Source organism: Bubalus kerabau, chromosome 4 (assembly GCF_029407905.1).
Source record: "Bubalus kerabau isolate K-KA32 ecotype Philippines breed swamp buffalo chromosome 4, PCC_UOA_SB_1v2, whole genome shotgun sequence".
In the NCBI taxonomy this organism is placed as follows: Eukaryota; Metazoa; Chordata; class Mammalia; order Artiodactyla; family Bovidae; genus Bubalus; species Bubalus kerabau.
In genome coordinates this window covers 75,082,355-75,096,399 of record NC_073627.1, presented here as the reverse complement: position 1 = coordinate 75,096,399, position 14,045 = coordinate 75,082,355, and the positions used below count along the sequence as shown (strand labels likewise).

Here is a 14,045-nt window from a genome sequence, read left to right as displayed (position 1 = left end):
CTGGCAGTTTTTCTATAAAGAGGAATTTTCATCTTTAGATATTTTTCTAACGACATCTAGATATGCAGGCAAACCTCTCAAAATAATGACTTTGCTGTTGCTGCCGTTAGTGACACATTCTAAAACAGCACAGTTTAGAAAAAAATATAATGCAAATGATGTATATAATTTTAAATTGTCTAATAGCCAAATTTTAGAAATAAGAAATTGCTAGAATTAATTTTGATAATATATTTATGTTTGTGTTATCACTTCAACATTTAATCAACACTTTAAAAGGTTACTGAGATCTCTCTTCCCCCCTTCTGTACTTCCTTTTTCTTTCCTTTTTCCCTCTCTTTTTTTTTTCTGTATTTTTCTTTGAAATCCAGTGTGTATTTTACACTTGAAGCATCTGCCATACTTCACGTGCTCAGCAGTCAGGTGTGGCTAGTGGCTACCATATAGGACAGTGCAGTCTAAAGATTCATGTTGAGGCCACACTTCAATCTGAGCTCTAAGCAGTCTTCCCAAAGACCTGACTTCTTCAATGATCCACAGCACAGCAAATCAGAAGGAGAGGAACAAAAACATGGCACTTGATCTGTTGAATACGGAAGCTTACACTATGATAGCAAGGGTTGCTGCTGCTACTGCTAAATCGCTACAGTCGTGTCCAACTCTGTGTGACCCCATAGACCGCAGCCCACCAGGCTCCCCCGTCCCTGGGATTCTCAAGGCAAGAACACTGGAGTGGGTGATAGCAAGGGTTAGGCAAGGTAAATAAGGACCTGTGTCCAGGGGTTTCATAAACCTGGTCATATGCTAGCAGTTGGCTACCAGGGAGACTATCAGAGGGATTGTTCATGTTCCAGAATATATATAGCAGAGCAGTGAAGAATTTGGAGGACAAACACTAGTCAACTCTGTCAGGCAATCAGCCTCTGTAAGAGAAGGGATTTTTGTCTCTTAGGTTTGGCACTCAGATCAGTGTTTGACATATAATCTAATCATGGCTGATAAAGGTAAATTCCCACACTGGATTTCAGGGCTGGACTTTAGTCTCAGACAGGAACGTGGATACCAGGAAAAGGAATTCCCTAGAAACAGGAAAGCAGGCTGTCAGGTCAGCGTTGGTGTGGCTGATCAAGATTGCACAGTCAGTTGTGGAATTCGACGACTGGAATTCAGCTTCAACAGGAAAAACGGGAAAAGGCTAACAGCATTCATCCAAATGTTGATTAGCAGGTTTTTTTTTAAGGATATAGAGTCTCCCTTTAAGAATGCTGCTGCTGCTGCAGCTAAGTCGCTTCAGTCGTGTCCGACTCTTCACGACCCCATGGACTGCAGCCTACCAGGCTCCCACGTCCCTGGGATTCTCCAGGCAGGAACACTGGAGTGGGTTGCCATTGCCTTCTCCACCCTTTAAGAATAAGTTCCTCTGATTATATGCATTTGCTGTTCAGTGAAGTTACGTTACCCACTGTCCCCTTTTTAAAGGCTTCCTGTTTTTCATTTGAGAATCAGATCCATTCTGGTGGCTTCCCCGGTGGCTCAAAGAGTAAAGAATCAGCCTGCAATGCAGGAGACTTGAGTTCGATTCCTTGGTTGGAAAGATCCCCTGGAGATGGAAACCCACTCCTGTATTCTTGCCTGGAAAATCCCATGGACAGAGGAGCCTGGCGAGCTACAGTCCATGGGGTTGCAAAGAGTCGGACATGACTAAGCAACTAACACACACACACATCCATTCTAGTTCTGAGTTCTAACTTTCTAGTCTTTTCTTTAGGATGTAATTTGAAGTTAGCTGAAGAAAAGAGGGTAAGTTAGTGATGATCAGTTGGTCATTTTTATTACATCAACAGTAATTAGATATTACCAGTTGGAATTTAACTTTTTAAAAGGTTTTCTTTGTACTCTCACCTTGATTAAAAGAACTAATATGGTACAGAATTTTTTCTAGATAAATTCACTTTTATTGACCTTAAAATAACCTTTGGTTTTAGCTAAAGGATTGTATTCTTGTTTCATAGGCACTTTGGAACTATTAGCCAAAATTACATTAGCATCTAAGAATAGCTTATCCACTGTGTAGTCAGTAGTTGCCTGTAATACATCAGAATCTTCTTTGCAAGTCATTGCAGAGGTGATTAGAATCCAACTAAATGTATCTCAGTCGAGAAGTGGTTAAATAAATGATGATATGTTTGTAGAATGGAATACTGTGGAGGCTATGTAGCTATTTTTTAAAGGTGACTTTACAGGAATTGGATTTATATGTGGTAATATCAAATTTGTAAGTGAGTAATGTAGGCTACTAATGATATAGTATGTTTCTGTTTATATAGGGGGATACACACACATACATATGTAGTTCCATAAACATGGAACATCTCTGGGAAGGTATATTAGGAATTGATAAGAAAGGCTCTGTGGAGGGGAACTGAAAGAAGAGGAGGCCAGGAGTGGCAGGGAGGTTAGTTAATGCAACTTTTTTGTGTCTTTCTAAATTTTGTACCATGTACTTGTGTTATATATTCCAAAAACACATTGAGAAGAGAGGGAGGGAGAGAGGCAAAAAAAAGAAAATTTTCTACCTGTTTATAGCTTTCAAAATATAAAAAACTGAAGAACCTAGGTCCACATAGTTCATACCTATTTTGAGAGGCAGTTAGTTAGAAAATACAATGTCACTGATTTTTCTTGATCTTTTATTTCATATTTTTTCTCTGTCTAGGACAGATAGCTTATCAGAAGAAGTGTAAATGGTATTATCCCTTTGCATATATTCTGAGAAAAAAATGAAAAATTAAGGAAAATCACACAGTGAAAAAGTGCCCCTTTTCCCCTCCCTCTAAATTTAAGCATTTAGAAAAACAACCAAAAAAAAAAAATGTGTACATTCTGTGCCTTTATTCCTGGGCTCAGAGCATTTCTCTCTCTATACCTTATTGCAGTTCTTTCTTTTCACCCTCTTCACTCAGGATCCATTTGAATAGTTCTTTTTTTTTTAAGTCTCTCTTTTAGTAGACTCAGCAAGAAAAATAATAGAGTGGATATTTATTTTTTACTGATAATCCTACAGATATAGTGTAGTTCTCTGATAAACAGACCAATCATCAGAATTTCCCAGCACAACCCAACCCCTGCCAAGACATATGAATAAAATAGGCTGATGGAAGCTGATCAAATACATTTTATCTTGTTTCTTACGAAAACATTTACAAGAAAATGCTTATTTTTAAAGCAGTGAGTATGAAATTTAGCATGGTTGACATCAAAAGCCCCTTTATTTAATTAAATTAAGCTCAGCAGTCCTTTTGCTTGTCTAATTTAAACATTAGTACAGCAGACAGGGCTTGATGAGTTCTTCTTGGCTCATGGCTGTGATTCTGCATATTTCTAAATTAAACAGTTAAATAAAGTTTGCCAAGAGGTTTATGCAGCAAGCACATGAAGTAAATTTGGAGATCAGAGGTAATGCCTCCTCCTTTCGCTGTTGCAGAGTTTCAGAGCCTCAGGGAGATCATGTGTGTGACAGTGGGGAAGATGAAGAATTACTTATAGAGAAGCTAATATCTGTGAATGGAGTAGTGATATCGTGCTTGTTGTCATTGTTTTATTAGCTGATTGGCAAAGGCTCACCCAAAAGTAATCCCGAGAAGCAAGAAAATAATTATATATGCAAAGACAACAGTTACCAAAATGTTAAAAATCTATCAGCAGTTTAGGAAGAACTGTTTGTTTTTTTCCTCTCTCTCTCTCATGGGTTTAGATTTGCTAGATAAATCTGCAGAATTTTGTGTTGCAAATCTTGCATATGTTTTGAGGGAAAATGCAAAATTAAGGAAAATCATACAATGAAAAGGTACCTTTCTTCCCCTCTAAATGTAAGCATTAAAAAAAACAAACAAACTAAAAGTGTCAGTCTTTGTATCAGGGATGGTATGTGCATTTTCTTAACAAAATTTTGTTTTAATGGGCGCCCAGATATAATGTGGAGAAAGTTTCTGAAGAGAGCACAGGTAACACACTTCCTATAGGGAAAAAATAGTGGCTTCCTTAGCCAACACAGAGTGCCTGTGTTTACTTCTCATATACATTGTTCCTGCATCCCACTATCTTTGTATTTTTCTCTCAAAGTCAATAATTTTGAACCCTTTCTTGGGTAATTCATTGTTCTCCATCCATGTCAACCAAAGCAAGAGGAACATGTTTCTAGGTCATATTTGTGTTTATTGTAATATTTCCAGCATGCTTCTTGTGCTGTTTTAAAATACTACTACATTGACAAAGGAAAAGGAGCAAGAAGAAACCCTCAAGAGTAATATAATAATATTATGTTTCAAATTAAGTTTGTTTGTAAGTTTGAAATCATTCAGTTTCTACCTTCTGTGCATAAATATCCTTGAATTCTTTTAATGTAACCAGGCCACTTCTTACTTCACTCTCTTCTCTTCCTCCTTCCCTGTCTCCTCTTTCCTTTTCCTTCCTGACCAATTTTATTTCATCTAAGTTTCCTTTTTCTAGAAAACCTGGAAAATACAGAATATTATGAAGAAGCATAGTTACATTACCAATCAACCTTAATATCAGGAAAGAACCATTATTGTCACTTGGCTTATTCCTTCCATCTCATGATTTGGTTAAGATTCTTTGTTTTCTTTGTGCCCATTTATCGCTCTAAGAAAGCATACCATAGATAGAGAGAGATACAGCATACTAGTTGCAACTCACTGACCTATTTCTTGTCCTCCACCCGCTGAAGCCCTGAAGTTCTATATCCTTTTACCAGAGCAGACCTTGGAGGGGCCCTGCTGCCTCACCCAGATCATTTCTACTTCTGTCTTAATCAGCCATAGTAACAAGTTTGGTTCTGTTTTGGACTGTAGAATCGTGGCTGTAGAATAAAGTCTGTATATTCTAACTTAGACTCCAGAGCCCTCGTTATACTGTAAATCCTGCTTGCATTCAGAAGAATACCAAAACAAGGATTCTGAAACTCTCTAGCCCCATTATTCCCTTTTTACACCTAAACTTTGTTAATTTTGAGTTGGGCCCAGATCTAATTGCCAAGTTATTTTGGCAGAATAGAGCCCTCTTTCTTGAGCTATCTAAAGAAAGGTTTCAATTTAGAGTTTCATAGTGTGTGGGCCAGGAATTTTTTAAATCAGGGATCAGCAAACTCTCCCTGTAAAGGGCAGATAGTAAATATTTTAGGCTCTGCAAGCTGTGTGGTCTCTGTCACAGCTACTCAGTTCTGCCATTAGAGTACCAAAAAAAGAGGCAATATGTAAATGACGAAGTGTGGATGTGTGCCATTAAAACTTTTATTTAAACTATAGCAAAAGGCCAGACTGTGCCACACCTTTTAAGCTATCAGTCTATAATATCTTCTGCAGGTGACAGATTTGCCCATTTGAGGAAGAAGTCAAATATTTACATCACACATAACAGGAGATCATGTATATATTAAGAGTGCAAACAAAAGTGAAAACTAAAAAAATGTTCTGAGTAATACAAGATACACTGACCATAAAGGAACAGATGAACAGATCTGACTATACAAAAATTAAGATCACAAAGCACACCATAAACAAAAAGTCTAAAGACAAACTGGAAAAAAACAGTTGCAGTCTATATGATTGGCAGTTGGTGTGGTGTCTATACGCCAGTGAGAGGAATAACCTGAAAGAAGGACAAAAGATAAAAGTTCACAAGAGAAGATACATTAAATAATTGTCAGAAAATAGGAATAGATGCTCATTCTTACTAATAGTGAAATCTTTTTATTAGAATTTTTTTTGCCTGCCAAATTTATAAATGTGAATGATTAGTAACACAATACTCAGTGTGTTGGAGAAAATTGGGGAAATAACTGGAGATGGTTGTGATGTCTTCTATTAGTTCTATCTTATTGTGTAACAAATTACCCCACAGTTTAGCAGCTGAAAACATCAAGCATCGATTATCTCACAATTTCTGTGGATTGGGAATTCAGGAGTTGCCTATGAGGTTGTAGTCAAGCTGTTAGCACAGACAATCCCCACAGACTGTCTTCTTCTAAGGTCACTCCTGTGAGTCCCTGCAGGCTCCAGTTACTTACAGCCTATTGGCTAGGGACGCCAGGTCCGTCCCATGGACCTTACATTGGCATCCTGAGTATTCTTACTACATGGCCACTAGTTTCCCCCTGAGCAAGTGATCTAAGAGCCAGAACAACAACACAGACACCACAATGTATTCTGTAGTCTAATCCCCAAAAAGTGGGATGCCATCACTTCATGACATGTTGTTGGTCGCATAAACTAATCTTGGTACAACAAGGTCAATATGAGGAGGTGGGATTCCTCAGGAGCCACCTTGGAAGCTGGTTACCATACAACTATATTGGGACTGTATGTCTGGAGCCTTCGGTCTGTCAGCTGTCCTCTCTGCATAGCTTCTGCTGCAGCTAGGGTGTCCAAATTGGCTTTTTTTCTCAAATGTCTGGTGCCTGGGTGGATTTCACAGGAGCAGCTGGGAGCAGACTGGGCCTCTTTCACTCCATATGGCTGGCTTTGGCTTCCTTAAAACAGCATGGTCTCAGGTTAGTCATAGTTCTTATATGGCAGCCAGCTTCTCCAAGAACCAGCATTCCAGGAAGTCTAGTCAGAAATGCAAATTTTCTCAAGACCTGTGCTGTGTAGTTCAGTCGTGTCCAGCTCTCTGCAGCCTCATGGACTGTAGCCACCAGGCTCCTCTGTCCATGGAATTTCCCAGGCAAGATACTGGAGTAGATTGCCATTTCCTACTCCAAGGGGTCTTCCCTACCTAGGGATCAAACCCACTGTCTCTTGCATCTTCTGCATTGGTAGGAGGGTTCTTTACCACTAGCAACACCTGGGAAGCCCTTATGACCTAGCCTCAAACTATCTCTATTTTCAGCATGTCCCAGGGCCTACCCAGATTCAAAGGCATGATTACCAGGAGGTGTGACTTACTGTGAAGGGCCATCCTTGGAACCTATCCAAGGAATTTGTGTTTAGGAGAGATGATGTTGTCTTACTCTAAAGTGGGAGCAGTGAAGATCATATAAATTGGTCTGATTCTGGATATATTTTGAAGATAAAACTGATAGGATTTGCCTGTGGATTGCTGCTGCTGCTGCTGCTAAGTCACTTCAGTCGTGTCCGACTCTGTGCAGCCCCATAGACGGCAGCCCACCAGGCCCTGCCATCCCTGGGATTCTCCAGGCAAGAACACTGGAGTGGGTTGCCATTTCCTCCTCCAATGCATGAAAGTGAAAAGTGAAAGTGAAGGCGCTCAGTCACGTCCGACTCTTAGCGACCCCATGGACTGCAGCCTACCAGGCTCCTCCGTCCATGGGATTTTCCAGGCAAGAGTACTAGAGTAGGGTGCCATTGCCTTGCCTTCTCCAGCCTGTGAATTAGATATATATTATAGTAGGTAGGGTAAAAACAGCAGAGTCAAAGGTGAATCTGAAATTTTTGAGCTGAGCAGTTTGAAGAATAGGGACACCATTTTCTTGGACAGAAAGACGGCAGGGCAGCAGCTTTGAAGAGGAAATGAGGATTGGTTAAAATATTGGACATTTGTATGAGACAGTGCATGTAATGATGTACCCATTAAGGGGATGTCAACAAATCTGTATGTAGTACAATAGAAACACTATCTGTGATATTAATTGCAGGGTATAATAAGTAAAGAATAATTCCAGTTATGGAGAAAGAAATACATTCATGCATGCATTATTGTAGTTCAGGCTGAGAAAAGACTAGTCTGAATTAGTAAAATATCTCAATTGTACATTTTTTCCATTGGTTTTATTACATTCAGGAGGTGAGAAATAGTATAGCATTAATAGGTAGAATTATGGAGATCTGATTTAGTTAATAGACTAAAAATATCAAATATCTCTTTCTGATGCTATATTTGGCTTTTTTTAAAAAACATTTGCAACAATTGTGTGTGTTAGTCCCTCAGTCGTGTCTGACTCTTTGTGACCCCCTTGGACTGTAGCCCACCAGGCTCCTCTGTCCATGGAATTCTCCAGGCAAGAAGAATCTCCCTGACCCAGGGATTGAACACAGGTCTCCCACATTGCAGGAAGACTCTTTACTGACTGAGCCACCAGGGAGCAATAATTAGGGTTATCTTAAATTCATCTCCTACCTGCATACTTTGTTTAAAGGGCTCCATTTTCTCAGCAACCTGAAGACTTAAATAGTAATAAAAAGGATCTGAATGTGTAGGGTATATTGTTCAGAAAGATTAAAACTGTCAAGTAGGAATCTCAAGAAAATTTTTTCAGAAGATTCTTTGACTAAGTTGTCACTGGGCCAAAAACCATATATCCTTTTTCCCCTGAAGAGATAGATTTTGAGCTTTGTTGACATAAACAAAAATAAAAGACAAATGACTAGCTGGAAAAAAAAAATGACACTTACAATAATTAATGATGGGTTTTTTCCCTAAGGAAGAGTTTTTATCTCCTGAGATTTTTATTTTGGTCAAATAAGTTTTTAAAATATAAGTATCAATGTATAGGGCCTGCAAGTTCCGGTGAAGGGGCAAAAGTCAGTTGATGATTTCACGATACATTTTTCATGCTGGTTTTAGTAAATTACAAGATATTTACAAAAGAGTATCTTGTTTATTTTCAGGGGCTACGCTAAGTATGAGACCAGCACCCATTCCAATAGAGGACCCGGAGTGGAGACAAACGCCTCCCCCAGTCTCAGCCACGTCTGGCACCTTCCGACTACGGCGAGGCAGTCGATTTACCTGGAGAAAGGAGTGTCTGGCTGTCATGGAAAGGTACCTGTCTCCTTTTCCTAGGAGCAGTCTCCCAAAGTGAGGAAAGAGAAACTTGGGATAGATGTGGACCCTTCATTTCAAACAAGTAATTTGAGATCTAGATTCTTTCAAATTATTTTGAGGTAGAATAAGTGCTGTATAATTGAAATACTATTAATCTTACCATAGAGAATTCATAAAACTATAGTTAGCATTTCTCCATGTAATTTGTGTCCTCAGTGATTTAAGAAACTTTAAAATAATTTTTTTGAGTTTAGATCTTTGTATTATACTGTAGAAAAACTCATTGAAGTCTTCTTTTCATAAAAAATGTTGAATAATTGTGTAGGAGGCTACTGAGACCTAACTCTTTTCTGCAAGTGAGGTCTGGCCCTGTTTCTTCTGACTCATAACTTGGAAGGAGCCGCAGTAACAGGACCACCATCACTGTAGCTCCCTCCATATGACTCTGTGGTATCTTCAAGCATCCCCCAGGGGTTTTAGTCTTGGACTTTGATTCTCTCAGTCATGTCCTACTCTTCGCAACTTCCCTGGTGGCTAAGATGGTAAAGCGTCTGCCTGCAATGCGAGAGACCTGGGTTCGATCCCTGGGTTGGGAAGATCCCTGGAGAAGGAGATGGCAACCCACTCCAGTATCCTTGCCTGGAGAATCCCATGGACAGAGGAGCCTGGTAGGCTACGGTCCACGGGGGTTGCAAAGAGTCGGACACGACTGAGCTACTTCACTTTAACTTTCACTTTTCACAGCCTAAATGAGCTTCGTCCCGAAGGCTAGAAGTACATGTTTTTGATTTTGATTTCATGTCCTTTGACTCTAGCACCAGTTCCTGATCCATAGTAGGTACTCAGTACTTTGTAAACTTTAATTTGACCGTAGCTTTAGTCTTCTCATTTGAAATTATGTAAGTTAATTAAATGTGGTTATGAAATGTTCTTTGGCACTAAGCCGAAGAATTGATGCTTTTGAACTGTGGTGTTGGAGAAGACTCTTGAGAGTCCCTTGGACTGCAAGGAGATCCAACCAGTCCATCCTAAAGGAGATCCGTCCTGAATATTCACTGGGAGGACTGATGCTGAAGCTGAAACTCCAATACTTTGGCCACCTGATAACGATGAACTGACTCATTTGAAAAGACCCTGATGTCGGGAAAGATTGAAGGCGGGAGGAGGACGACAACAGAGTTTGAGGTGATTGGATGGCATCACCGACTCAATGGACATGAGTTTGAGAGTAGACTCCAGGAGTTGGTGATGGACAGGGAGGCCTAGCGTGCTGCAGTCCATGGGGTCGCAAAGAGTCAGACACGACTGAGCGACTGAACTGAACTGAACTGATGAAATGTTCAGTATATTTAAGGTGGATCCTATAGTATAATTATCCTTTTCGTCTCCTACCTGTAAGTAATGTTTATAGAATCTTGGTTTGATAGACAGTTTTTGTATGCAGTAGGGTAATAATTGTCTATTAGAAAACTATCTCCCAAGATTAAGAGGTAGAGAAAAAGAATATATTAGGCAGAGGTGAAAAGCATTGAACTTTTTCATATTGTGATTTCTCAATAATTTAAATAATAGAATGGAATTGAATGTTTAAAACCAAATTTAACTTCTAAGCATATACATACTTACATTGAGCCCGCTTCACATTTTTTTCCTGCTGTCTACTCTGGCCAATTGAATGGTATACTAAAAAGAACATTTGACTCAGAGTCAGAAGACCTGGAGCCTGATCTTGGCTTTGCCATTAACAAGCTGTGAAACTTTGTTCCAGTCACAGATTCTGAGCTTTAGCTTCCACTAAAAGGTGGTTTTTCCACAGCCAGAGGTGAATTATATGCAGTCTAGGACTTTTGCAATCTCTCTTCCTGCCTTTGTCTTTCAGTCACTAAGTCATGTCCAACTCCTTGTGACCTCATGGACTGCAGCACAACAGTCTTGCCTGTCATCCACTATCTTCCGAGTTTGCTCACGGTCATGTTCAGTGTGGGGGTGATGCCATCCAACCATCTCATCCTCTGTCGCCCCCTTCTCCTCTTGCCTTCAGTCTTTCCCGGCATATTTCCGAATGAGTAGGCTCTTCACATCAGGTGGCCAAAGGCACCATCAGGGGCTACAGCATCAGTCCTTCCAATGAATATTCAGGACGGATCTCCTTTAGGATGGACTGGTTGGATCTCCTTGCTGCCCAAGGGACTCTCAAGAGTCTTCTCCAACACCACAGTTTAAAAGCACCAATTCTTCAGCGCTCAGCCTTCTTTATGGTCCAACTCTCACATCCATACATGATTACTGGAAAAACCATAGCTTTAAAAGTAATGTCTCTGCCTTTTAATATGCTGTCTAGGTTTGCCATAGTTTTTCTTCCAAGAAGCAAGCGCCTTTCAATTTCATGGCTACAGTCACCATCCACAGTGATTTTGGAGCCCAAGAAAATAAAGTCTCACTGTTTCTACTTTTTCCCAATCTATTTGCCATGAAGTGATGGGACCAGGTGCCATGATCTTAGTTTTTTGAATGTTGAGTTTTAAAAAGCTAACTTTTTGACTTTCCTCTTTCACCTTCATCAAGAGGCTCTTTAGTTCCTCTTTGCTTTCTGTCATTAGAGTGGTGTCCTCTACATATCTGAGGTTATTGATGTCTCCCGGCAATCTTGATTCCAGTTTGTGAGTCATCCAGTCTGGCATGTCACATGATGTACTCTGCATATAAGTTAAATAAGCAGGGTGACAATATACAGCCTTGATGTACTCCTTTCCCAGTTTTGATCCAGTCTGTTGTTTTATGTCTGGTTCGAACTGTTGCTTCTCTTCCTGCATATTTCCCAGCTCATTAACATCACTGCCTGAAAGAAGGAGATTTTCAGTGCTGAAGTTCAGACCACCTTTTTATTTTTGTGATCAAGTTGAAATTAAAAGCCTTTCCTAATGAGAAGGTTGGACCCAGTAGGCAAAATGAAACTATAGAGATCCATTGATGTTATAACATCTGTTCCTTTCCCGACTCTGTTATAGATCAGAAAGAAGGCATTTATTGAATAATAATCTTTATAGGCTTGAGTGGTTAAAGTGAAAGAGTGAGACTTTATTGTACTAAAGACATGACATTTACTATCTCTTCTGTTTTTCTCATTTAGAAATTTGGATCCTTCTAAAAAATTCATTCAGAATTTATCACAGAACAGACATGCATTTAAATAATATCTATCTTGAATTATTTCCAATATTTTACATTTTCCTCTTGATAGCAAAATAGCTCTTGTATTAGTTTCTATTTGGTATAAGTACTGATTGTTTTATTGATTGAGAGTTAAATTTTTTGATGAAGATGTTGCAGAAAGGGAGACTCCTTCCAGGGCCCATAAGTGGGCTCTTGTCTAATATTTGGAAATGAACTGTCTAAGGAAATGCACGTGCTGACAAAACAGGAGACTTTATTGGGAAGGGGCACCCAGGTGGAGAGCAGGAGGATAAGGGAACCCAGGATAACTGCTCTGCCACGTGGCTCATAGTCTCAGGTTTTACGGTGATGAGGTTAGTGTCCGGACTGTCTCTGGCCAATCACTCTGACTCAGGTTCGTTTCTGATGGTGCATGCATTGCTCAGTCAAGATGGATTCCAGGGAGGAGGATTCTGGGAGGTTGGTAAGACATATGCACTGGCGTTTTCTCTCTCCTTTTGACCTTTCCGGAATTCTTCCGGTGCATGGTAGCTTGTTAGTTCCACCTTATCAGGACCTCCTGTTAGTAATGCAAGTGGCTGCTGTCTCGCCTGGCCAGAGTGGGCAGTTTCAGTCACTTGTCCCCTTAACAAAAATACCAGTATCCATTTATCACATAATGTCAGTTTGAGGAAGGATTAATTAAAAAATTGCTAACATTAATAATAATGGGTGATATTGCTAATACATTTTCAGAATTGAACCTTGAAAGCTTTGCAATTCGTTTTTTCCCAAGGCAACAAGAACTGGCCACAAAATCACTGATTAAATTTCACCTAAAAAGACATTGAGCAATTATCCTATGTGAGGCTCCTGTTCAATCTTAGTTTTCACTTTTTAACCTTAATTTTAATTAGTGTGTCTTTAATCCAGAAATTAGTTATCTTTGGCTTATCTTACCTGACACAGTCAGTAAGAAAGTATGATGTAGTTTATTCCAGTAGTTTCAAAAATGCCAGAAGCCTTTGAAAGTTTTTAATAGCAGTAATACAGAAGGTCATAGTATGATCTTCTTTCTGTGAAAATGGAGCTTTTTATTTTCTAACACAGAATATAAAATTCCCTAGCCTTAGAGCAATTCTTGACTTTTTTTCCTAGACCAAATGGGCAAATAAATACATATGCACAGACTATAAAGCCAGCAAAGTACCAGCCTTACTCAAACATATTAGTACAAGTCAAAAAATACTGCATTCTTCACCTCATACACTAAGATAAATTTCAAATAAATCAAAAAAGTGAATCTATATAAATAATAGAAGAAAACATGAATGATTCATCCATATCCTAGAAATGGTGAACTTTTTCTTAAGATTCAAAATCCAAAAGCAATATGATTACATAACTTACAAGAAATATTGGGAGCAGAAAAAAACCATGAACAAAGTAAAATAAAAGAAAAATTGGATAAAAGACTTGCTGCTTATAATTGTCCCTAAAGTATAAAGAACTTTTAAAAGAGAGAGAATACCAACAACTCTATAGAAAAATGAACTAGAGGTATCAGCAGAAAAACAAATACAACTGGCTCTTACACTTTATGAAAAGATGTTTAACTCATTAAGAGAAATTAAAATTATACGGTATTAATAACTACCATTATTCCCCTATCACATTGGCAAAAATCCAACAGTTCCACAGTGTTTTCTGTTCTTTGAGCTGCAGAGAAATGGGCACTCGCATGCATTGCCCGTGGGAATGCAAAATGGAACAACTTCCATGGAGAGGATTTTGCCGGTATTAGGGAAAATTACCCATGGGTTTGCTCTTTAACTCAGCACTCCCACTTATAAAAAATTATCCCAAAGGTAAACTTCTAGAAAATCATCCCAAAGATATATGTTGGAATAGTATCAAAATACTGAATTCAACCAGTACGTCTGTTGGTGTACTGGGTGAATAAATTATATGGTACATCCATATGTTGGCTATCCGGGCTTACATAATGAAGTGCTATGCAGCTGAAAAAAGGAGGGAATTTTTCTTTTCATAGAATGAAAACCGTAGTGTGTCCATCTGTACTATTGCTA

The 14,045-nt window shown here is 39.1% G+C and overlaps 1 protein-coding gene across 11 annotated transcripts in view; it reads left to right on the top strand.

The window, feature by feature from the left end:
* Positions 1-14,045, top strand: part of HMBOX1 (homeobox containing 1) — a 201,700-nt gene that overhangs the window by 130,628 nt on the left and 57,027 nt on the right. For all 11 annotated transcript variants that reach the window (XM_055577733.1, XM_055577740.1, XM_055577732.1 and 8 more), the window contains exon 6: positions 8,646-8,799. In XM_055577733.1, the coding sequence (XP_055433708.1) occupies positions 8,646-8,799 (154 nt within the window). The remainder of the gene's footprint in view (positions 1-8,645; positions 8,800-14,045) is intronic.